At 43.2% G+C, this 26,146-nt stretch overlaps 1 protein-coding gene across 27 annotated transcripts; it reads right to left on the bottom strand.

Annotated features, from left to right (window-relative positions):
- Positions 1-181: 181 nt before the first annotated feature.
- Positions 182-18,670, bottom strand: LOC103641468 (disease resistance protein RGA5). Of its 27 annotated transcripts, XM_035963443.1 has the most exons (11): positions 18,309-18,604; positions 17,856-18,176; positions 16,146-16,288; positions 15,049-16,007; positions 12,159-14,094; positions 11,699-12,084; positions 11,247-11,388; positions 3,398-5,574; positions 2,785-3,124; positions 2,210-2,255; positions 737-1,042 (listed from the first exon to the last, which is right to left on the bottom strand). In XM_035963443.1, the coding sequence occupies exons 4-7, from the start codon at positions 15,879-15,881 to the stop codon at positions 11,373-11,375; spliced, it is 3,171 nt and encodes a 1,056-aa protein (XP_035819336.1). In that variant the 5' UTR covers positions 15,882-16,007; positions 16,146-16,288; positions 17,856-18,176; positions 18,309-18,604; the 3' UTR covers positions 737-1,042; positions 2,210-2,255; positions 2,785-3,124; positions 3,398-5,574; positions 11,247-11,372. The 27 variants fall into 27 exon arrangements, with proteins under 27 accessions (XP_035819327.1, XP_020401669.1, XP_035819326.1 ...); XM_035963434.1 differs by lacking the exon at positions 11,247-11,388 and having other exon boundaries at positions 182-1,042; positions 16,127-16,247; positions 17,856-17,911; positions 18,309-18,613; XM_020546080.3 differs by lacking the exon at positions 11,247-11,388 and adding an exon at positions 182-371 and having other exon boundaries at positions 621-1,042; positions 16,127-16,288; positions 17,856-18,603.
- Positions 18,671-26,146: the final 7,476 nt, after the last annotated feature.

Below are 26,146 nucleotides of genomic sequence, written 5' to 3'. Positions count from 1 at the left end.
TTCTTGACTAAGATTTAGCCTACTAATCTCTGTTAGCACTCTAAACTCTGGCCTTGACGCTGGTAGTATCGCGATATTTCCCTTCATATGGAATGACTTCTTTCAAGATGAATGAGCACAGGTCCTCAACTATGTTGTATAAAGCACATTGGGTTATGTGGTCCACCTTTTTCAGTTCAAATTTCTAGAAAGGAAGTTTATAAACAGCATACATTTACACTTGATAATACATTTGCAACTCTAATGACAAAACTACATACATGACTATTACTTATATTACTTAGAAGGGTTCTTGATGTATCGTCGATTCTCTCGCTTAAACTCGCACATATAGAATCAAAGAGGACTGATCCGGTTGATTGCTTGTGGCACTAAATAACGGGAAATTGGTTATTTAGTTGTAATATTGTCCTATGTATTATACATGTATGATATGTATTCATAAATTTACATATTAACCAGCCATTTATAAAATATTTCCAATGGTTGTCCTTTTTTCAAAGACTTGCACATTCCACCTTTAATCTTATAAAACCTATATGCCCTATAATCTCGAATAGAATCACCATGTTATTTTCAAAATCTCATCGATAAAAGTATGCATGTATATCTAGGCTTACCGCTAAGATGGTCATGAATTTTGCATATCTTGAAGGCTTGTGAACTATGGAATCTAGGAACAACACCGTTCCATCTTTGGGATGAATGATGAAGTAGATCCGATGGTCCCTACACGAATCAAATTTGTGGTGCATGTCTATTGAAATTATTAATTTTATGTATGCAAACTCACACTTATTCGAAGTTGTAAGGGGCCACTAGGGATTCCCTATGTTGAAACTGAAGCATTGCGTGTCCTAGGTAGATAGCGTATTGAGCTTCAAAATTCTTCTTCATTTTCTCTATATGCTTCTGAGCTTCTTCAGGTGACTTCCCCTGTAATTCTTCATGGCCCAGACCGATTTTGAATGTGTGCTGATTCTCGCATATTTTCATTTGGTTGAGATAAGTTATACGTCCACAATGGCCCCTCCATCATTACCTGTAAAAAAGTTAAAAGATTGAAATTAACCCTACTAAGTAACCTCAGTTAATAACTTAGTGGTGAAAAAGAAACATCTTTCGTATTTTGCAATTAATAAACAAAAATCTTAATTAATAAACATATATTCCTCTCTCCATACAAACACACCATTCATGAAACATAAATACATAGTGAATAATTAAAACAAATTAAGATAAAGAGATATATTAAAGACAAAAACCTAAGTATCATAATGAAAAAACTAACAAAAAACCTATATTTATCTCTCTACGTAAATATACAAGAACACACCATGGACACAACTAAATATATCTTGGATAAACTAAATTGAGAAGCAAACATGAAAAGGGAGAGATGAGAGACATTATCTAACCATTTTAAGCAACCTCATTTGAGGAAATAGAGACAATAACCTAGCTACTCTTCTCTTTAATACATGGTGAAGCCCTAGATCCAAAAAGTAGTTACAATTGAGCAAAAATGAAAAAAAAAAAAGAGGCAAGAGAGACATAAACTAACCTTTTCTAGCTATCTTCTTCCAAAAAATAAAAATCAAAACCTCTAACCTTGTATTTGTGAAATATAGACATCTAAAAGACCAAAAGAAGGTGGCTAGGAGAAGCGATTCTGCTCGTGGAGGAAGGGCATTTATACTCAAATCATCACTGGCAATTTGCTTAAAAAAACGCTTGTGTATGCGGTGCCTTAAGAAAACCTCTAGTGAAAATGTGCATTTATACTGACGGTTTTCTTAATGTGTTTCCACTGACGGTGACAAAACCGCCTAAATTAGTATGATCCTAGGAATATTTGTCTTCCATTAGACATCAAATAATCAAGAGAACACACTCAGGTGTATCCCGTCGAGCACACCCATGGGAGAACTCGAAAATCCACAATTTCACCTAGGATACATTAATTAGGGCTAATTTGGAAACCACAATTTTCTAAGGGATTTTTATTTTTCTAAGGAAAATTAGTTCATTTTTCTTTGGGAATACAGAGTTCCCAAACTAGCCCTTAATGAGTACAGAACTTACATCACTTAGTCCATTTTCATACACTACAAGATCTGGGAAACTTATTCATTACAATACCATGATTCAGAGTGCGGAAATTAAATAGTGAAAATTAAATAAACATCAAGGATCTGTCTATGCCCACCAGAAGCTAAAATCCTTCACGCAGTAGCTAACTCCTCAAGCTGCAGCTGCAACAGGGGTAAAATAAACCCTGAGTACACAGTAATGTACTTGCAAGACTAGTTATGTCGTTGGGGTTTTATGGTTTGCTATTTTTATTTATTTGCAGAAAGCTTATTAAAGTGTATCCTTACTTTCAGATTTATTAGCAGTCATTTTATCTTCATTATTAGGTAACCATTCCATATTAATTAGCACCTGTTCTACTTTCAAGCAAATGGTATGCAATCAGAATCCTTTTATCACCTTCCATTTTCCAGTTCTTACTACGTGAACCAATGTATCCTAGCTGCTGGGTACCCCGAAACACAAGCCTCGCTTGCACCCCAGGCGCAAGCAAAACCAACTCATTCCTCTCTCGCGCGCCGGGAGAACCAAGTCCCCGTCCAAACTTGGACTCCAAGCCCCCAACACCTGAGTCCCGGACTCGGCTGGCCGCGTGTGACCCAAAGGCACGACGGGGCTCCCGCATAGTGATAGAAGTTCACCACGTAAAAGCCATGACCACTACATGAGTTGTTGAGGACTAGGAGGTACCAGCGTTGTTGGAGTGCAAGATATGCTTGAGAAGCAGATTGTTCTCTTCCTGTTGCTTCTTAAACTCCTCAAACTCCCTTTGAGTTTTTGCCAACTTCTTGTTGAGTTCATCTACTTCTTGGTGGAGAGCAGTTGAGCCTTGCTTTTCAGCAGTAAGTTCCTGAAGCGCTCTCTCTTTCAATGTCTTTATTTTCGTGGAGCTTGTGAGGATACCTACATTATTAAAAAATGTGTCGTTGGAGCTGTTCTGAGAGACGAAGACCTTGGAAGAAACAGTCTCAACACTAGGCATTAATGATTCCCCAATAGGTTGGGCTCGCAATGTAGTTTCCATAGTAGACTGTAAAATTCAAGGATTAAACATTATTAGCATAGTGATATATAGAGGAACAAGAGTGAGGTAAATACAAGAAGAGAGAACCAAGACACTAGTATATGATTTGGTGTGTAATGGTATTACTTTGTAAGAAAAGACGTGCACAGATTTGGCATTTAATGTAGTACTTACAGATGCTATGTGTGACTTTTATTTTGCTTATTAAGTACTTGTAACATACTCATCAAATCAGAATCATTCTCATTGTCTTGGGTTCAACGTAAAAAATCAGCTTACCGAAGAAGACGGTGTCTTATTAGCATCCTGGGTTTGGTCCTTCCCTGCTATCATACTTTCTTCCTGGAGTCTTCGTATTTCCAGGATTGGCTGACTCCCGTCATCCCTGCGTATTTTTGATATTTCTTCCCCAATTGCAGCTTCTGCATTTTTCACCGTCCGCTGCGTCGCATTGGAACAGTTTATTTCAACACGAACGTGCTGTAGGGACAGCAGTTTGTCCAAACCAAACCTGAAATCTTTGTTTCGGCTGCGTTCTGTTCGTGAAGCATGAAACACGATAGTAAGCCCTGTTAACTGTTGGGTAGCATTCGATTCCGGTCTTTCAAGCAAATTTACCATTTCATTACACACAAACTTTAAGCTTTCTAGATTCTCGAATCTACCAGCAGAGCCGATGACAAAGCGTACTTCTGGTTCTGGCTTTTCTATGGATGTCAGGGAAAGGGATCTTAGAGCAGACAGCTTTGCCAGAGTGTCAGTGATGTTCTTTGATAACTTGTTGACCTCGATTGTCAACGAGGAGATGGTGGAAAGTGAGTCAAACCAACTTGGGAGCTTATCCAGAAATGCGCTGTGACTTATCTCGAGGTTTTTGAGAGTTTGAGGCGGCCATTTATTATCATCACCGGAACCATCCATGAAATCAAGGGAGCAGAAGGTCAGTATGCAGAGACTCTCAATTTTTTTGCAGGACCCGATTAATGAGTGCAGGGTCTCCCACCATAGTTTAACAGAGCTCTTAGAACCCTCATCCCAAGACCACATGGCAATTCTGAGAACCCTTAACTTACTTAATTTACGGAGCCTTTTAAGTAACTCTGGCTTAACAATATTGATGTCGCCCAGTTCTTGTAAACCTGACATTTTTGAGATCTTACCAGGAATCTTCATATGGCTATTAACAAATAGCCGCTCCAAATTAGTTAGCGTTAAAATACATCGTGGCAATTCACTCAGACCACTTGCAGTTAAATCCAATGTCCGCAGCTTTTTGAGCCAAGAAACTTCTTTCGGGACGTCAGCGATATATTTTCCTCCTATGGCCAGATATATCAAAGATGTTGTTTTACTTATACCCTTGAGATGATCAACCTGCAATGAATCGCAGCCTCCTAAGTCCATGGCATGAAGACCCTGAAAATCTGAGAGGTCTGGCACGGTATCAGACGAGACAACAAGTGACTGCACTTGTTTCATCCAAGCTTTTGGCAGGGGGTGTAGCATATTATTTCTCTGGATTTGGATGGACAGCCGGTGAACTTCTGTATTCGGATTCGAAGCTCTCTCCTGCGACTGCGAGTCATTTAGAATTTCAACGAATTTTTCTTCTGTTGACAATGAAACGATCAAGCCATGCAACAAATCGTACGCACGGCATGAGAGGGCCATACCATCAGCATGAACCTCCACTGCTTCGATCATCTTTCTGCTTATAAGGTCAATAAGGTACTTCTTTCCGACTTTCTCCAAATCATTCTGTCCCTGAGTCTCCTTTACGAAACCTTGAGCTATCCACGCCCAAACTAAGCGTTCTGCACTGATCTCGTAACCTTTTGGAAACATACTAAAATATCTTAAGCAATCCTTTAGATGGCCAGGTAGTTTGGGATAAGAGAGCTCGAATTTTCTTCTCTGATACACAGGCTGCCAGCTTTCCAGTGTCGTAGGTAATACCTCTGAGCTCTTCCACGGTCTCATAGGCATCTGATAGGACACCAGCAGATATTTGTATGAGATCTTTACATATATCTTTCAGATCATCAGGGCACTTGTCTTCCGATCCAAATAGGTTTTCGTAGAAGAACCCTTTAAGATCCGCATCCGCCTCGGGGAAAAGGCGGAGCTCAGGTTGAGTATCCCCTGCTACTTGCGGGATTCCAAATGCAGAGGAATCTGGGTCGTCGTGGCGGAGTTCCACATGGGCCACCACCTTGCTCTTGCTCGGGGAAGACGCTGGGAGGACATCCGCGGGGGTTGTGACGTCCAAATGAGGCTCTAACTGCTCTGCGTCAGAATCCGACTTGTCATCCCCAGATGGCCTCCAGTTCTCATGTTCCCAGATCTGACGACTTGTCGTTGTTAGAACTGCACTGCCATTAGTGTTTTCGATCAATGCAGACTTTATTATGTCCCATGCTTTCAAATCCCATACATCGTCAACTACAACAAAGAACCTAACAAAGCAATTTTTTTCACATAGTTATAATGCATGCTTAATAATAACATTAAATCTCTTTACTGGATCGGACTTATAAACAGACATATGGAAAACTTATCCAACCCAGATAGAGAATCCATAGTATTATTACTACAGATGGAAAAATTAAGATATAGAGTGCACAGATAATCCATTAGGATTAGTTATAGGCACTTATTACAAATTACTACTAGTACTTTTATGTCCAAAATATCCACTCTAAATGATTTTTAGATTAAACTTAATTTTTTTTAAGAGCCGGTTGTCTTGGGTAGATACTACAAATGTCTTTTCAGAGCCACAAGCCCATAAAAGTTTAAGTTCCAAGGTTGGTTTGTAACAAGTTAATTTCTAATGTTATTCTAGTGGCACCTCGTGTTATCGGTTGTTTCTGGAAATAGATATATTCCTAGGGGATGTTAGTAACTTATCCTAACCCTTTGGAAGTCACATTTCTCGAGGCAGCTCAAAAAACTTTCTTTCCATAAAAATGGTGCCTAGGTAAAAGATGTCCTCCACGAGGAGGGGAGCTCCGAACATCCTTAAGGGCTTGTTCGGTTCTATCTCAATCCATATTTCCAGAAACAACCGATAACACGAGGTGCCACTAGAATAACATTATTGAGGGGGATTGAGGGGGTTTCAATCTCTAGTAAGTCAAAATTTCTCTCAATCCGTATCAATCCCCTCCAATCCATATGGATTGAAAATAACCGAACAAGCCCTAAAATTGCAAAATTAAAGGGTGGTGGGTGGACATCTTTTTTTTGTCTTATTCCATTTTAGATGGTTACTCTAGAAGGTAAGTATATGTCAACATTTTGAATTTTATTTCTATATTATTTTCATAATTATGATTCTCTCTCTCTCCATTCATGGTAATGTAGAAATTAGACATAAAATTACCTCAAAAATATTTTTATCTTCTTGAATAGAATACGTAGAGGAACAATACTCTACTATTATTTAGCCCTAGTGTCATTACTATTAATGTGATGTGACTTGAGTATGGCTTGATAGGGTGATGATAGTAAGGCGGCTTCAAGGGACTAAGCGGAGGTGAAGGTCAAGGAATGGCTCGAGGACCGAGGTATCATGGCTAAGGTAAAGAAGAGAGTACTCACATTGAGTCATGGAACTAATCTCTACTAACTATTAAGAAGCTAACGTAGACCGCCCCCGCCTCCCCTTATCGCGGTCGCATGCACCTGCATGGCTGCTGCATGCAAGCCGCACAAGCGCGCACAAGCTCTGCATGGTTGCTGCATGCAAGCCGCCGCACAAGCTGCATGCATGCATACAAGCATTGTGTCTCCCTCCATTCATGAAGCGTCGTGGAAATTGAGGGGGCTGGCCTGGTGGCTGGCTGCTGTCCGTCTGTCCCTCTGTTGCAAGCCTGCAGTGCTGCTCAGTTGTTGTCGGCTTGATTGGTTCCCTACTCGGGCAGGGCTAGCCGGCTAGCCCTATGGACTCGAGTCCCGGTTCGCAATCTTACTCTTACCCGCTGGGCGCAGCCGCTGGTAGCATCGTACAATCTACAATTTCCAGTTCGAGAATAAAATCAGCTAGACAAAAACCACAAATCCAACAAAATCTAATATGTACTCGCACAAAAACAATTAACCATATATACTTTTTAATTTAGGTCATCAACCACTATGCACTAAGGAACACTATGCAAGCACTGACGGGGTTGGGCGGGAGGAACCTAGCGAGGCGCCACCCATCGTGTTTCCTCTGAGGCTCTGCGATCGTCGTTGTCTTGTTGCATGCACTGAGGCAAAACACGACCATGGCCACGGCCGCGCCGGCGTCCGTCGAGGGGTTCGACTGCACCGCCAACCGCATGTACCCATGCCAGGCGTACGCGCTCTACCGCGCCAGCTTCGCGGGTGTGTCGCTTGATCTCGCGGCCATCGGTGACCTCTTCGCCGTCAGTCGCTTTATGGTCGTGCACGCCAACAACCTCTCCACGACGGCCACGCCGGCCAACGGGCAGCCGCTGCTCGTGCCGCTCCAGTGTGGCTGCCCCTCCCGGTCCCCCAGCTCGTACGCGCCGATGCAGTACCAGATCGACCCAGGGGACACCTACTGGATCGTCTCCACCACCAAGCTACAGAACCTCACGCAGTACCAGGCCGTGGAGCGCGTGAACCCCACGTTGGTGCCCACCGACCTCGACGTTGGCACCATGGTCACGTTCCCCGTCTTCTGCCAGTGCCCGGCCACCGCCGACAACGCCACGACGCTCGTCACCTACGTCAGCAGCCCAGGGACACGTACGTGTCCGTTGCCGCCGCCTTCTCCGTCGCCTATCCACAGTGAAAGACACGATGCGGCGGCCGCCTGTGCATGCACTGAGGATGAGCGCGCTGCTGCTGCTCCTCTGCCTGTGCGCGTTCCCCGCCCCGGCACGGTCATAGAATACGACCACGGTCACGGCCAAATTTATTCAACTAGATGGAGCCAAAGGCTGAAGGTACGACTGGTGATAAAACGATATATGATTTGTGCATGAATATGTGCTTCAGCTTGTGCAACATAATACAAGTTAGAAATTTAACTATCTGCGTGCGGTTATTAATGTCTTAGAAATTTTAACTCTCGTGGCAACGCACGGACACATATCTAGTCAAGCTATTAAGAGTCATATTATGTTGAGGGTCAAATTATTAGTGAAAGAGACTTGAAGCCATGAATTGAACTCATATGTGTTGAAATGGTTCAAGTCACATGCTAAGGTGGCTTTGCTCAAAGAAGGGAGACAAATGATTGTAACCCTCTATGAAGTGATATTGAGAAGAAATGACATATGAAGACAATGAAGTCTTAAGTGCTTAAACTAACTGAACCTAGAGTGCTAACATGAGAGAAACACTTAGAACTGCACCTGCACATTCTGATCTGAAGCTTGTTTTCTACTGGATTGGACAGCCCTCAAAACAAGTTTTTTAGAATGTCCAAGATCACTAAAAACGGAGTTCAGAGTAGAAAGTAAAAACTTATGGCATTTTTGAAAGGGAAATGGCCTTAACCATTTTCTATAATTAATTTTGGTGTTTGACGACCATCACAAATCTTATGGACTAACTAGTTTGCCTAGTTGATTATTTCTCAGGTGCATAAGTTCATCTACATCAATTCTATGTCGACTGTCCGGAATACCGTCTGGGCCCTTTTGGTCGACCATCCGCGACACTAGGGTGAGCCTCGGACAGGAACTATGCAAATCACGTGTTTACACGACGGACTGTACAAAGGAAAAGTGAGCACCGTCCGGGACCAAGCTCGAACCGCCCGACCTCAAGCGCGGATCGTCCGTCCATTGAAAAACCCGAAGGTGACGGGTTTGGTAAAATGTATTTTTAGCGTCCTCGCGGACCGTCCGGAGTGCACGGCCGGACCGTCCGCGACTGCTGTGTCTGACATTTGACGACACATTTAATGCATTATAGTCGTTGATATAGCTGTTACTGCTGAGCGTTGCGATTTCAGCCGTTGATGTGCAGGGGCGAACCGTCCGGACCAGTGGCGCGGACCGTCCACGGTTGGCAGAAAGGGGGCAACGGCTAGGAAGTGGTTGGTGGCTATAAATACAACCCCAACCACCTCCATTCAACATAACTAAGCATTCTACTCACACACATTCAATACAAGAGCAATCAATCCAATCCAAGACACATTCAAAGCTTCCAAACCTCTCCAAGTGCCACAATTGAGACAAGTGATCATTAGTGATTAGTGACTTGAGAGAGTGTGATTCGTGTTTCATTTGTTGCTCTTGTTGCTTGGCTTTTAATTGTGATTTCTTCATCTCCTTCTAAACTCTCTAGTGACTTGTAAAGCTAGCAAGAGACACCTAAGTGTGTGGTGGTCCTTGTGGGGTCTTAGTGATCCTTGAGATTAAGAAGAAGCAATCAACCGGTCTAAGTGATCGTTTGAGAGAGGGAAAGGGTTGAAAAAGACCTAGCCTCCATGGCCTGCTCAACGGGGAGTAAGTTCTTCGGAACCGAACGTCGGGAAACAAATCATTGTGTTCATCTGTATTGATCATTACCTTACGATTTGATTCTTCCTCTCCTCTCTCTCTCTAAGTTCTCTTGCTTACAATCTTTTTCGGTTAGCTCCCAAAGTCATCTGCATCGATTGAGCAACTCATAGCAAGAAGAACTCTCTTCCGCTCTCCGAATTCATTATCACTTTTTGTAATCCTAACCCTGGTGAAGTTCGTGTTCAAAGTTTATAATTTTTATGTTTCGCCTATTCACCCCCCTCTAGGCGACTTTCAATTTTCCGTGAGGTAACCTGTGCTGTCTCATGAAGGTGTGGCAGTGCCAATCTGAGAGCAGTCATGTCGCGCCTTACGGGCCACAACGGCTAGTTTTTAAGCTCAAACGGCTAGTTCTAGGGCTGGGTGTATATATACCCATCCCACGCCTTCTAGTGAGGTTGCTGGCTTCCATTACACCAAAGACACATCCCAAATCTTTGTGATGCCCTCTCTAACCCCTCTTTTTGTGAGAATGAGTGATTAGCGAGTGATTAAGAGTTAGAGAGAAAAAGAGAGCAGACCAAACTTTGAGCACTTGTCAGGCTTCGTGGTCATTCGTTGCGCATTTGTTACCCTTCGAGGTGAAGCCTCCTACACAGCTAGGCGTTGCCCGACGAGCTCACGTGCTTGTGGTGAGCCGCGGGAAGTTTGTTATCACCCTCTACAGCTAGTAAGGAACCCCTCGTCTCAAGAGACTTTCTCTCTTAAATTGAAAACAAGGATAAGGTTAAAGGAGACCAAAGCCTTTGTGGCTGCCTCAACAACATGGACATAAGCAAGCCTTGGTGGTGAGCTGAAGCACGGGATAAATCCTTGTATCTCTTGTATTCTTGCTATTTGCTTTATATTACTTGTTTTGTGGTGATTCTAGGGATTGGTCTCAATCTACTTGTGCACAAGCTTATGCCAACATCTATGTGGTGAAATAGGTCCAACAATTTACCCAATCTACTTTCTGTTGGGCAGTTTTTGAACTGCAGCTTCGAGTGTCTGCCAGAGCACAGTGCCGCTCTGAGGAGCCGCACTGTCACTCTATAATCTAATATTTGTTTGAGCTAAAATTTTGCAAGCCTATTCATCCCCCTCTGCGCGACATCAAAGTCCTTTCAGATTCGAGCCTCGTAGCTGCAAAGTGTGCGTTTTTCATGTGACTAGCAAAGTCCCTGGTTGAATTTTTTTTTTGCTCGGATTTGTGATTTATGGGAATGAATTTGAAGTAAAAGCAAAAAAAATGCCCGGATTTGCAATTTCTAGGCAGCAATTTGTAGAGTCAACTCCAAGATTTTTTTTGCCTAGATTTGTAAATTCTAGGCTACTGATTGTATATACGGATCAAAATATAGCCACCTTAAATCGATTTCTAGAGACGGTTCTTGTTCCTAACATAGAGGACTCGGGTAGCCACTTGTATAAAGGCTTTCCAGCCGCATCTGCAGTGCTTTTCTATAGTAGTGAAAGTTTGACAAAATATTTTATCTAAGTATTTGACAAAAAAATCTCGTTCATTTTAATCGACGGAAAGCAATAACTAGTTAAATACATGATATTTTGTTTCTTAAAAAAGATTTTGCGAAACATTGTATTGAAAATTTCTATACCTGAACGTGTGTCGCTTATTTATCTTATGCAGGCTGGAGGAGGATTGCATTGTTCAATAGTGACGATTCATTAAGTTACGAAGCTTGAGAGAAGGCTGTGCAATGTGGATGATAGATAGCTCTGTTTTAATCCGAGGCGCAGCTAAAACACGGACGTGGAGATATCGTGCGATGGAAAGCGAAAAACTATGAGTACGGATGAAAAAAAAAACATAATAGAAGTTGAAGGTTATTTTGAAAAGGGACAAATATTACTATCTATATACCAAGTAAATGTAGAATATAAGCAAAAAAAAAGAGAGAGAGCAAATAAGCAATATTAATTAGTTGTGGATGCAAAATTTAATGTTTATATACGGACAAATTTAAACAAAAGTAGTGTAAAATCATGTTTTGAGTGGGATAAACTTCCATACGTACGATAAATTAAATACAGAGGGTATGTTGCTTACCTTTTGTTTATGAGCGATTTACGGACTAACCCAATCAGCTCAATTATATCCAATATAGTCATAGGGAAATCTTGGTACTTTTGGTTGTCTAGACCTATGAGAATGTCAGTGAAAACTTTCCTCATGTCCGGATTTTGGCCTACCAGAACAAATGCTGCACAGTCAAAATGTGGACTAAGCTTGTCAAATACTTTTTGGGCAAGAGTAGTTTTCCCCAGCCCTTCAGATCTAACAATAGGCACAATCTTCATCTTTTTATCGTAGGCCTCATTGTCCACCACATATAACCTCTTTATTAGCTCATCCATTGGCTTATCATGTGCCGATGATAATGATTTTGAATAATGAGCCAACTTACTACGCCCTTCGGCCCCGTCGTTGTCTGCCTGAAACAGTGCAGATGAGTGTCAGTGAGTTGGAGGTCCCTTGATTTTATATCAGGGCAATTTGCAGTTTATACCTTGTCTAATTTTCGTCGAGGCAAACTGATGTCAACGATGGGACGGTTGGGATGGACGCCGATTGCGTGCCTTAGGGCTGTCTCCACCTCCTCTGGAAGAGGAAAGGCATCTAGACAGTTGATTTGAACAATGACTTGCTGAAGCGAAGGGATATTTTCCAAACCGAAGTCAAAATCCAGGCCACTATTGGCACCACTTTGGAGTGGCACATTGAAATGAAAATCAAGGATTTCAAGCCTAGGCAGATCTCCCTGTTGAAACTTGAATGGTTTAGTGATACTGAAGAATCTCAAATTCCGGAATCCACCACTGGCACAAGTAATAGCATCTCTGCGTTCAGTGTTAACAATTAGCAGATGGAGATGACGGAGCTCCTTGAAGTCCCCAAGGTTTTTCAGATCCTGTTTATCCACATCAAACATCAACAGCGACAAGTCACGGATCTGTGGAAGATAGTAAGCATTAAGCCACACAGGCAGCCTTGAGAATTCCAACAACTGCAATTCTAAGGAACGAAGACGTCCACTGCAGGCAAAATCACTAGGTTCCAACTTAACAAGCCTGTTTAACTGTACGCCGCCATAGTAATCAAGATGTAAAGCCTCGATCTTGGGCAGTTTTAAAACAGACTCCAGCAATTGTGCAAGCTGCTTCTCGTCATCTGCTTTTATCAACAAACGGAGCATCCTTAGTTCCCTCAGGTGTCCCAGCCCCTTGACAAACCACCTTGCCGAGTAGCCACCACAAGGGTACATCACCAACTGTTGCAGGGAAGTAAGCATCCCAATCCACTTGGGCACTCTTGTTGTCCAGTCAGCGTTGAGGCACATTAACCCTGCAAGCTCACCCATACTCGAAGGTAGTTCTTCAACGCCACTTCCTTTCAATTCAAGCGTCTGCAGAAACTTTAGATGCCCTAATTCCTGTGGGAGCGTCCGGACATATGTATTACATAGACCGATAAACCTGAGATTATGTAAATTTCCAAGCTGCTTGAGATCATAACCTTCCATAGACCCACAACTCTCTAAATCCAGAACACGTAACAATTTGAAGATGAAAACCGGAGGTATCATGTATATAGGACATTCAATTGCAGTAAACGACCTCAACCATGGGAGGAGGTCCATATTGTCTCCAAGGTTGTGCTCTTCTTTTCTGTTATGGATGGCTAACCGACGAAGTTTGCCTGATATAGATATTTGCCCTTCTTCGTCCAATACAGAAACAAAGTTTTCTTCGGATGACAACAGGCGAATAAGACCAAGAACCATACTATGAATACGAAAGCCTTGCACTGTGTTATCAAATTTTGATTGGACCACTTGTATAATGCTTCTACTTACGAGCTCGTTGAAGAATTCTTCCCCGAGCTCAAATAACTGTTTTCCTTGCTCCTCTTGGATAAAACCTTCAGCTATCCATTTCCATATCAAAGAACTTTTATTAATAACATAATCATCTGGATATCTACTCAAATATACAAAGCAAGTCCTCAAATTCAATGGCAAATCAGAGTAGCTAAGTGATAATATCCTCATAGTCGTTTCTTCTAAATGACTGTTACGACCTTTATGTCCAAAAGCATTATTGGCTAGCTCAGACCACATTTGTGTTGGTTTTCCCATGAACAAACTAGCCATTGTGATGAGAGCTAACGGTATACCATCACATTTCTTTAGAAATTTATCTGATGCCTTATTGATTATTTGATCATCAAGGCATACTCCTTCACCAAATAACGATCTGTAGAATAATTCTTTGGAGTGATGGTACGAAAGTGGCCTTAACTTGTAAACACGACCAGCTATTGTGGCAACAGCAAAATTACGAGTAGTTATGATTATTCCACTCCCATTGTTATTTTCAACAAATGCCAATTCTAGTGTATGCCAAGACTCCAGATCCCATACATCATCGATAACAATGAGATACCTGTAAAAGCATAAATGTGCAGTAGTCAAAAGTTTTTAAAACTCTCTCCACCTAGAAATTTGCCAACATCAAGAATAATAAAAAAAATAAAAATAAAGAAACATTGCAAATTTTGATTGCAGCTATCAAGAAAAGAACATATTGAACTGATGGTTTACAATAATATGAAATGCTAAATAGTTAACAGTTGGTCACCTATCATTTAGCTCATTATTCGGGCAAAACGGGTGTTTAAACAGATGACGAAACCGTTTAAACGGTCAAAACAACCGATTAAACAGAAACGGTGTACCACTGTATAGCGTTTAAACCATGTGTAGTGTAACGGGCTAAACGACCATTTAGAGGAACTGTGGTTTGTGAATGTCATATCTAGCTAGTCATATAGACTGTTATTTTGGGATTAATGGGAGAATATTTTTAATAATCTAAATAATTAATTATTTAGTCATACCTACATGTTAATGTCATTTTCTGATTTGAATTAATCAGCAGCTGTTTTTCTTTGAAGCATGCATGTCTATATTATTGCTGTTACGAAGTGGCATGCTTGCAGAGTGAAGATGAAGCACACATGATGTCCGTGTATAGACTGCAAGAATCTTATTGTACATGGAACATGCAAATCGACTGGAGACCATGGTTCTGCAAGAAGAACAACTGTGACATCCGCAAGGATGGCTGTAGTTCTGTTCCAGTCAGGAGGTGCGAAGATAATAATTTTAGTTAATTCAGATGTTTGTTACTTTTGTTTCTATACGAAATAAAGCTGGAGGCCTCTGTTTTATTTTATTTTATTTTAAAAAAAGTTTATGTAGTGTTTGGTTTCTAGGTAGGCCTTACATTTTATTCAATTTTAGTTTCTAAATTGCTAAATACGGAAGGAAACTAAACTAGACTAAACACACTTATTACTATATTTTGTTTAGTTGATGCATGGTTTGTAGCACGTACCTGCACCTCACATAGCTAAGGCGCTGTCTGATTTCATCGATGAGCGCTCGCGTATCTGTTCTGTTGATAGTGTCCACTTGCTGGTATATGTCAAGCTTAACGAGGATGTTCTTGAAAACTCTCACCAAGTCAGGATTTTGGCCAACTGAAACAAAAGTTGCAAACTCGTATTCACTTCTAAGCCTTTCATATGTTTCTTTAGCAAGGGTGGTCTTGCCTAGTCCTCCAGCTCCGACAATAGAAATCTTCTTAATGTGTTGCTGGCCCGACTCATCCGAGAGCAGCATGGATATTATTTCAGACATTGATTGGTCGATGCCAATGAGTTGTGTCGCTTCTTTGTACAAAGCTGCAAGGCGAGGATCAACACTAACCATGCTGATTGACCTGTCTGCAGCAACATCAAGTTTGTACCTGACACGCCGGTCCACCAACTCCTGGATTTTCCTCACGATGTCTCCGATGGCAGCACCAATTTCATGGATAGCCTTAACCTTTCTTGACAGCTTGGTCATCTTCTTCATGGCAAGTCGAAACCTGTTTGGGTCACTTGGCGCGCGGTCTCTGATGCGCATGAGAAAGGTGTCGATGGCATCCTCAATGTCATAGGATGCCTCTCTGACATCGCGTCTCCACACCTTGGTCTGGAGGTCGATCTGATCCCGCGGCACATCAGCCACCTTACGGAGGGCAGCGTGCATACTTTGCAGCTCCCGGCAGATCATCTCCACTCTGCCCCTCACTTCCTTCTGGAGCCTATACTCATCTTGGATTTGGAGTAGCTCCTGCAGCTTGGACGGGAGAATGGCTAGCGGACCTGTCACTAGATCCATCCCTGTAGACTGATTTGAAGATATAACTAACCACGCTAGCTAGCTGCTTGCTTGCTTGGTGTTGATGTAGGCATCCTATGACATTGCGGAACTGCATGCAGATGGGAGATGTAACAAGGAATCAACCTGAAACAGCAGTGTCAAGTCAAGAGCTGATTTAACCATGCAAGCGGAAAAGAAAATATAATTGGGTACATGCATAAATTCAGCTTCAGTATTTTCCAAATCAAAACGCATGAACTCACAAGTTTGAAAGACAAGGACCTGAGGCAGAACGAGGACGGCTGCTATGTCCGCCTGTTGATCCGTGAGGTGAGGAGACGGCCAGAGAGAGACGAGGATATGAACTGGAAAACCAGGACGGACCTGCATTTCATTTCATTTATTTTTCTTTTCCTGCCGGGTCGCTGTAGCAAAAAGCGATGGAGCAACAGCACTCATTAATAATTTATTGATACTAGGCGTCATCGTGTCCAATGCCAAGCATTCTAGCCTCTATTCAACGGCTCTATTCAACTAGTAATTTGCTCGAGCCTCGGGCGAGTCTTTGACCGATAAGTTTAAACAGTTAAAAGAGTGTTGTTTTACCTATAAAACATGAGTATATGCTAATACATATAAATAGAAGTGATAAAAAAATTGAATAGACAATTATATGTAGTAGAACAATTCAGTTTACCAATATAGCATCATAAGTGTATGCAATTTATTACTGCTCTTTAAAATTATTAGTCTACAAATTATTAGTATAGTGCCTAAATTCCGAGTCAGCAATTTCTGTAAAATTATCAGTTTGATAATTTTCCAAATTAGAACAGTAATAGCATAAGTGTATGGAAATTATCAGTCTACAAAATATCAGTCCGAAAATGCCTCAATTTTCCAAAGCAAGGGAAAATAAAACACTTAGCAGCAACTGAGCGCATGCAATTTATTACTCCTTTGTGGCATAGAATCTAGTCACACTTAGCATTAATTTTCCAAAGCCTCAATTTTCCAAAGAAAGGGAAAAGAAAACACTTAGCAGCAGGTCACCTATAACTCTTGAATCTTAGTATTAGGTCAGCGGAAACAAATGCTAGTGTACAGGAAATATTGCCACAATTTGATATGGAAGTCAAGCAGCCATAATTTTATCTAGCCACATCACATTCACAGCAGTACAGAGGAAGAAGCATATGTTGATGGTTCAGAGAAGTGTTGTTCTTTCAAGGCGGCATGCACCTTTCAGTTTTCAGTTCTTGCAACGACAAATGGCATGGGAACATCACATTTTACTCCATTGACTGTTTTCTGGTCTGCTTTAGCTCAGTTCTGAATATGATTGGTATAGACTTGGGCATGCATGAATGTTGTATCCTTATTTCTCACAATACTGCGCAGCCATTCCAAGTAAAGCGACCGGAAGAAATGCAACCCAAGAGGAAGGACCACGGCTAGTACTTAGGATCTGCAATGCAGGTGACTTTAAAATAGTTCAACTTTTCACTGGACTTGGCAAGAGTTGAATGCTTGCACTTTCATAATAGAAGATAGGACTGTATTAATTTTGAACTTCCTAGAGAAGAGGATTCAAGTTGAAGCCTTGTTCCATTTTTTCTTAGGCCGGTAGGCTACTTTGATGTGGTGAAAAGGCGAATAACAAACTGAAGTGCGTCTAAATCACTGCGAGGCTTGATTGCTTGACCTAGGGGGCAAATTTCAGTGATTTAGTGGTCAAATTTTGCTAGAGGGAAGGTCTGTTTCTTAAGATGATGCAATGTCAATATGGCTGGCTGTGTGCATGTTGCTTTTCCACTTCGAGACCGCAGACATATACGGCTAGGCCAAAAACAATGTGAAATTGATAGGACATTATTCAAAAGCAATACGGCTAGAGGGAAGGTCTATTTCTTAAAGCCAAGAATGGTCCATCATTCAAAAGCAATTATTTCAAAGAGTAAATAGATGGATAAATATAGGACATTTTGTTACCTGACAAGATACTAAGAAGCAACACCCCCTCCTAGCCACCCAAAAAATTGCAGAAACTGTAGATAGAGAGTCAGTGCCTCAGTGGTTCTATCGGCAACAACTCCAACAATTCATATTTGTGCTAGATTATTAACAACAATGATTCCAGATCCAATCCCAATAAAGCATATTGCAAAAAGAAGCTAGAAATCGGCCTTCAGTATTGCTTCGCGAAACCTGAGATCTTCTGCCCTTTTTGGTATTCTTCTCGTCGGCTTTATACCCCCTGCACCTTCAACTAAGAGAATATCGATGTCTCTGGGAATTTTTGGGGCTGCTAACCTGCTATGACTTGATTAGTGCAGTGGGGAGGCAGGAGACGTCCGCCTGACTTGATTAGTCTAGATCAGCGGCGACCCTTTTCCCTGCCACGGGGGCGACAATCTGCGCGTCAATACAGGGTAGGTACTCAACTGGGATGGCGACGTTGGTGGCTGGCTCCAGCGAGAAGGGTGGCGCGCTCGCCCTTGTCGACGGAGATGTCGTGGAGAAGCGGGAGCGAGTCGCCGATGGCAGGAACGCAGCAGCAGGGTAGGGTGCCGGTCTTGAGGTCGTCGAGGGTGACGATGCGTGAGGTATTGGATGGGGAGGAGAGGTGGCAGAGGATGTGCTCAAAGAGGACGTCGTCGCAGGGGAGCGTGGTGATTGATTCGAGAGGGCACTGGCGGGGAATTGCCGAGCGGTGGGAGAAAGGCGACGACTAGCGTGGTGATTGACTCGAGAAGTGTGGAGAGGGGTCTCGAAACTCGTCTCGAAGCGTCGTGGCGCCGGGCTGCGGCTTCGTGATAAGGAAGCGGGAAACGGTTTTAGACCCGAGTTTTTGATTTTTGACTTTTTATGAAAAAAATATGCATTTAGACCCCTAGATATTTTATTTCAATATTTAGACCCGAATCTCGGCGTCTTAGTCTAAAACGCTGAGTTAACACAGCTCGGCGCTATAGCTTATGGCGCCGAGTGCTGACGTGGTGGTGACGTTGATGGATGTCGTGTTTGCTTACGTGGCTTCCTAGCAGCGCCATAGATCTTGGCGCCGAGCTAGGATATAGCGTCTGAGTGCTATTCTTCTCCATTCTCTCTTCTATCTTACCGTCGCAGCTCCCCACCGACGCAGCTACTCGTTGTTGCCTCGCCACGCCGGCTCCATCCCCGAGCCACCCGGTGTCGCGCCCTCGCCGCGTGCCACCCGCCGCGCGCAGCCCTCCCTCCGCGTCGCCCGCCTCCCGCCTGTGAGCCGAGTGCCGAGTGCCGAGTGCCGTCCGCCGAGCGCCGTCCGCCTTCCGCCGAGCGTCGTGAGGTATTTTATTGTCTTAGTATTTTTATAACTAATTAGTAGTTTAGTATTAATATACTACTTATTTATCACATGTTTTGTAGTGTATAGTTAGGTAGATATTTAGTTGTTAGTGTATATAATTAGCTAACTATTCAGTATATTTACATGGAATGAGTATGTCAGCCATCGTGTTGTTGTTTCTTTGCAGGTTATAGAAACCTCACCGTATAGGGGAGGTGCTGCCGGATTTTTTACTGGCAATACTAATTTGTTTTGGTACATAGGCGTGGGACTCGACCTTCGCCACCATGAGGTTGACTCATCCACGATCTCAGGTATACCTTGTTTTCGTACATTATTCATAGATTATGTATTTTTGTTTGTTGTGGTCATTTATATAATTATTAGTTAGTAAGTAGCTATTACTTATTTATTACTTAGTAAGTATTTAGGCATAAGTATTTAGTTAGTAGTAAGTACCTAGGCATTACTGAGTTAGTAATCCGTGTTTGCAATAGATGGACACCCTAGTGACACTATACCGTGGAGGAAGCGTGGAGGAAGATGTTTATGGGAATGTTAGTTTTTATGGTATGAAGAAGGTGATTGTGATGTTCGATGAAAGACCCTCTTTTGACCAGATTTTCGCTTGAGCTTGTGAGGAGATTAGTTGCAATTTAAATGACCCTAGAATATCAATTCAGGGTTTGTTGTCCCATGTTACATCTGATACAGTTGTCCAACGGTTGATCTCCATTGGCCCAGAAGATGACTGGGTGAAATATGTCAGAATTGTGAAGACGATTGTCCCACCATGTTTGGATGTAGGTGTTCGAAAGATATCGTTTAGTCATTGCGATGCTCCAGTCGGGTTGTCTCCATAAATGTCAAATGCATCTCATATTGAAGCTCCTTTGCCTGAGCTTCCAGAAGAAGTGGTTGTTGTGCCCGATGCTCAATCGGGCACGAACAAGTTTGAGATTTCTCGTCCTGTTCGCGGCGTTTGTGGGGCTTCTAATCTGGTGGTACCCCCCAGGAGAGCCCATTGACCCAGGATCCAATCCAGGATCATCCTAGTAAGTGTCTTCAACACGTTGTTCGTCTCCATCGTTATTTCGTTTGATTAGACTTTTTAATGTAGTATTTCCTCATTCGACACGATGCAGGATCTTCACAACTAGATAATGGTGCTTATCTTCATGAGCCCCTATCATACAATATGGACCACATATGCAGGGCATCAAATAGTGTTGATGTTCAGATTGAGGATGAGGAGGAGCCATATGAGGCTGCACGAGCCTTAGATTCTGATGATGACCGCCCAATTCAAGAAATGATCGAGCAAGAGATTGAACTCATAAGACGTTTGTGTCCTGAACGTGACCCTGCAGTACATGAATTTAGTAGTCTAAGTCATTCCACTGGTGCATACGCAGAAGGACGTGATGATGAACTACTAGAGGCTCCTGATAACGCCGACATCATTGAGATTAAGGTAGGCTTACTTTTCAAGGACCTGCCTACCGGTCATACACAGAAGGAATTTGTTTATCTATATGTTCTAACATATGTGTGTAACTCATCTTTCGATTACAGAGGGTATCATGTCGCCTTCGTCGTGCAGCGGCTCGTTGTGGATGTCGGTCCCTAGAGAGCGTTGACATGCAGCTGCATGTGCCTCCTATGCAGCCGGATGTTCACTGTCCCGTTTCTGCAGTTGGACCATCTACAGCTGGACAGAGCTCCTCGCGATCGGCGCGGGGTACGTTTGCAGACGTGGACGACGACGACGCTGGCGCCGTAGGTCAATACGAGATTGGACCATCACAGCTGCAGGACGCTCCCACAACTCAATCGTCACAGCTCACACCACGTAGACGACGTCTACGTGACCCTTACACTCCAGGCACCGACGCTCTTGGGGCCAAGGGCAACGGTAAGACTAGGAGGAAATGAATACTATGTGATGTGGATTTTATGCTATAAACTTTGTGATGTGGATCTTATGCTGAAAAAATTGTGATGTGGATCTTATGATGACAACTTTGTGATGTGAACTATGTATTATGGACTATGTTATGTGGTCATTGTATCAAGAACTATGTTATGTGGATTTTGTCATATTCTGTGTTATTTTGTGATGTATTATATACTGAAATGTGGTGATGTCTTATAATATGTGATTATTTCAACTGTGGTTGTTAATAAAACAAGGGAAACTCTTGTGAATTTTATTGTGAATTGGAAAAAACATGACAATGCAATAGAAACAATACGGATTTGAAACATTAGGGTTCTAAAAATTTTTGGATATAAAAGTACTACATAGCAGGCTACTAGTTTGTTCAATCAGAATCACAATCTATAAGTAACTCATCTTCAGAGTCATCCGTCGCGCAATCCTCAATGACAACCTCGTTCCACTTGCTGCATTGTCCTGCATCACACTTTTCAGCAGTTCTCTTGTAATAATTGGCTTCTGCTTCATCTGCAGCTTGGGAGAATAGCTGATCCTCAGCCTCACCCTCATCACACTTCTGCTTGTAATAAGCGACCTCTACCTCTTCGACGGCCTGAGACATAAACTCGTTGTTGGTCACTTGTTCTCAAATGTTATAAGTTAAGAACAAGGCAACACAAATGTTAATGGTTAAAGACCTTCGTCCTTCGAAGCATTACCTCCCTTAGGATATAATGATCTTCGGATGAAGGTTATGAAGGACAAACCTTCATCATCTCAATATGTAATAATAGAAAACAGGAACATATAGGACTTACAAAGGACATGAATGATAATATCAAATCACTAGACCATTTATATTTTCATTATATGATCATAAACAGACATTGATGATATTGAATTACATTTGTACCTTTGGCTTGACAGAAGGTAAGAATCCAAGAGTGACGTGCGAGTGATTACAAGTCAGCGTGAACAGTGTAGGGGTACTGTTCATCTATTTATAGGCGAGGGACGCAGCCTGGACAAAATTACATCTATGCCCTTAGCAACTAATCATAATTATGATACAAACTATCTAGGGTCATGCAGTCTTTTCCTTTTTAAGTCGGTGCCAACCTTCGTCTCAAGCGTATCATCATGCCGAAGCTCTTCCGATTGTAGCTTCAGCATACATCTTCATGTCACGCCTGTTTGCATGTCATTCTGCCGAAGGTGTTTTTGCTTAGAGGACCTTCGGTGGAGAAGAAGACCCCCAACAATAGCCCCTTCGCGGTGCTAGATCATTTTTCGTAACGAGCTAGATCCGCGAAAAAACTTGAAGGCTTCGGAATGCCAAAGGTCCGAAAAACACCTTCCCTGAGCTCATTGCCGAGAAATGATTATAATATTCTGAGCGCTGAGTGGTCCACCGTTCAGCGAGTGGGGGTGACCTGGAGGTTTGTCTTCCCACCTGCAGCACTATATAAACAGACGGGTTGATGAAGAGTTACCACAACATTCATTGCCATTGCACTGTTGTGCTGTTGAAAAATTTAACCATAGCCAAAGCTTTTTGCATTACGCTCTCAAGCGAGCACTTCATCATTTAAAGTTAACTTTGTCAGACGAGTTAGCTTCGTCAAATTGTAAAAAACCATAAAAATGTTCAGGGTGTGATCAACTACAAGGGTGTCTCGTGAGGGAGAAGAGACCGAGGTCACTGAGACAACACCAATTTTAGAGGTCATGAAACGATCAGGTCTAGTTGTGATAGAGGGAGCTATTGACGAAGGTGCTCCTGATGCCGAAGTTGAACAGACTGTTGTTGAAGAAGAAAATGTTGATGAAAGTGAAGAAGACTACAGTATTTTGATCCCAACAAAGCTCAGTCATCTAGATTTTGATAAATCTACTGTGTCCGAAGACGACATGCCAATGATGATGAAACTGGGCTATTTTGGGGAAGCTGAAAGCAAACTTGTCCGGTTTGCCGGAGAAGAGACTACCCCAGCACCGAAGAATGATGAAGTAGTGGTTTTTAAGAGTTTCTTCAGAGCAGGACTGCGATTTCCTCTGAACGAGATGATAGGGGAAGTCCTAAGGAATTTTGAAATATATCTTCATCAACTGACGCCTAACGCTATTGTTAGGCTCGGCGTCTTTATCTGGGCCCTTCAAAGCCAAGGGATGAGCCCAGATGCCGAAGCTTTCTGCCGCGTGCATGAGTTGCACTACCAGACAAAGGCCGGGGCAGATGGTCTTCACGAAAATTTTGATTGTTACAATTTTGCGTATCGCAAGGATACGAAGGCACCAGTCCTCAGCTACCGCACAAAGTGGCCGACCGGCTGGAAAAATGAATGGTTTTATATGAAGGCTGATGAGAAAAAATAGAGAGAAGTTGATGAGCATGGTCATGAGTCCGCTGTCTTTAAGCTTCGGAATGACCAGACCCCTATGCAACATGCAACTGGGGTCGCCATGTCAGCTGGCCGAAGTGGAGTTCAGAGTGGTAGCTGAGCAAATCAGTACAAGGGACCTGGTGCAGGAATATCTGGCCAACTGGACATATCCAACGTCAAGCGGCTAGGGAATGCTGAAGATGAAAGAAACGAAGAAGAAGCACGAACTTGTTCGACTAGCTTATCGTTTCAAGTTTGAAAAACAGTTTAAAGAGCCTTGCCAAGAATGGCTGGATCTGATCGAGACAATGTGCAACGAAATACTTAGGAATTATACAAAGAAAGAAGATCAATTGATGACAGCAGCCTTGGGCACCCGGCCAAAACGAAGGTTAACCCGGGTAATGGATGCCCTGAAATTTGAATACCCTGATTATGAAAGGCTCAATAAGGGTGCCGAAGGTGTAAAAAGAAAGAGAATTGTCAGTATTTTGAGCAAACAAACTGCTAGAATGGTAAAGGAGGATGAAAAGTCTTCAAAGAAAAGAAAATCCACTCCTGAGCCGAAGGCTGCTGCTTCGAAGAAGAGGAAGGCTGAAAGTCCAAAGCCGAAGATAATCGAAGCAATAGAGGAGACTCCTTCGACGCCTCCTGGTGCCGAAATAACAGAAATTTTAAAGGTAATGACTGAATCTTTACCCATCATGCTGCTAAGTCCTCTGGGGCCAGAACTAATGAAACTTTTACAGAAGAAGGATGAGCCTTCGGCTACAAAGAAGAAGGCTGATGGGCAGAAAAAACGAAGAATCGTTACTGTTATGCAAGCCATCGAACGAACGCCACCGTCGGCCTCGGCATCCAAAATAACACCTATTGCAAGCGCCGAGGCCAACCCGAAGCTAATACCTCTGCCGAAGCTGCAGCTGCTGCCGAAGTTGCCAACCTTGAGAGCACACTGTCTGGGATTGATAAGCTGCTCTCGGATATGGTTGCGAAAGAGACAACTGCGGCTGCAGAGGTCATGGCCACAGTGCCTGGCAAAGGGAGAAAGATTGCCGATGCTGCTTCGGAAGAAAGGGACTTCGACCTTCGGAACCTGGTCGGTCAAGAATTATCCGAGGCCGAAAAGAAGGAGCTACTGGAGTATGGTATATCCTGTGGCTAGGCTTGGCAATGGGGCGGGTTCGGGTCGGGTCCCCGCGGTTTTAGACCCGACGGTGTTCGGGGCGGGTTTAAATTTTTACCCGTGGGGCCACGGTTTCGGGGACCCGAATTAATTCGGTTTCGGGGCGGTTCTGTATTTTCACCCGTGGTTTTTTTGTGGGGACCCGAAAACCGTAGTAAACCGAGTCAGCCCACTAATTGAAACTAGCGAGCCCAGCCCAATATTGAAAACCCTAGCACCTAGGCGTCTAGTGCGGTAGTGCCCACCGCCAGCCGCCACCAACCCACGCTGCCGCAGTGCCGCCTGCCGCGCACAAGCACAAACGCTAAGACGCAGCCACGCAGGAGCAGGACGCAGCGCTCGCCGTCACCTCGCGGCCTCGCCGTCGCTGGCTGCCGCCCTCGCGTCACTCCGCGTGTCACCTGCTGCGCGTCACCGACTCACCGGCTCTGCGCGTCATCGGCGTTGCGCGTCACGCCGTCAGCCCGTCACTCGGTCACCGGCTCTGCAGGTCCTGAAGCTCCGGTCGTCTTCAACGTCGTAAGTATCTGACGAATCCCATTCCCATCCCTCAGCAAGCAAGCAAGCAATTTTCACTTGATCGACATGTGTGAATATGGAGCGTGTCTGACGATCCTTCCGGTGCGCGTCCGTCCGTTACGTACGTGGTGCCGAGCAGGTCGTGGAGATCACCAAGGAGAGCAAGGTGAAGTATGAGCTGGACAAGAAGACGGGGCTCATCAAGGTGGACCGGATCCTCTACTCGTGCGGTCGTGCCTCACCCAGTCACCTCTACTCGTGACAGGTAAGTATAGCAGTATAGATTAGTATGGATTAGTTCTCATGCTAGTAGTTCTTAGGGTCCCTTTAACGTTTTGCATTTTTCAGAATATTAGGGTGAAGTGAAATGTCGACTCCAGGTACTAGTAGTTCTCATGCTCCTACAACCGGAGCAGCTATTGGATCTCAAGTGGAAACAGAAGCAGCAGCGGGCCCTCGAACCCGTGCACGTGCAGCAGCAGCAGCGCCTCCATCTGATTTAGCAACTGCAGCAGGTGATGTGTTAGAATTAGAGGATGATGTTGTTGTTGGTAGTAAGAGGAAACCAGGACCAAAATTAAAATCTAAAGTTTGGTTAGAGTTTGATAGAATTGAGTTAAATGGGGTTTGGAAAGCAAAATGCAAATGGTGTAAGAAGCATCTAGGAGGGGACACAAGAAATGGCACAAGTCACTTGAGTGGCCATCTTGAGATTTGTCCAGATAGGGCTGTTAGAAAAGGTATAAAACAGTCGTCTCTTAAATTGACTGCAAATCCACATGATGGGACTGTGATTTTGGAGAAATATGTTTTTGATCAAGAAATAGCTAGAAAAGAGCTTGCATTAATGACTATTATCCATGAGTACCCTTTGTCTATGGTGGACCATGTTGGATTTCGCAAGTTTTGTGCAGCATTGCAACCATT

This window comes from Zea mays, chromosome 10, assembly GCF_902167145.1.
Source record: "Zea mays cultivar B73 chromosome 10, Zm-B73-REFERENCE-NAM-5.0, whole genome shotgun sequence".
NCBI classification, from domain to species: Eukaryota; Viridiplantae; Streptophyta; class Magnoliopsida; order Poales; family Poaceae; genus Zea; species Zea mays.
This window is presented reverse-complemented; position numbering and strand designations above follow the sequence as displayed.

Coding starts and splice junctions, on each gene's coding strand:
- LOC103641468 (XM_035963429.1), bottom strand. CDS start 15,881: ATGGATCTAGTGACAGGTCCGCTAGCCATTCTCCCGTCCAAGCTGCAG. Junction 12,085..12,158: donor CTCGACGAAAATTAGACAAG/GTATAAACTGCA, acceptor GCACTGTTTCAG/GCAGACAACGACGGGGCCGA. Junction 5,575..11,698: donor AAATCGCTCATAAACAAAAG/GTAAGCAACATA, acceptor TTGCTTTGTTAG/GTTCTTTGTTGTAGTTGACG.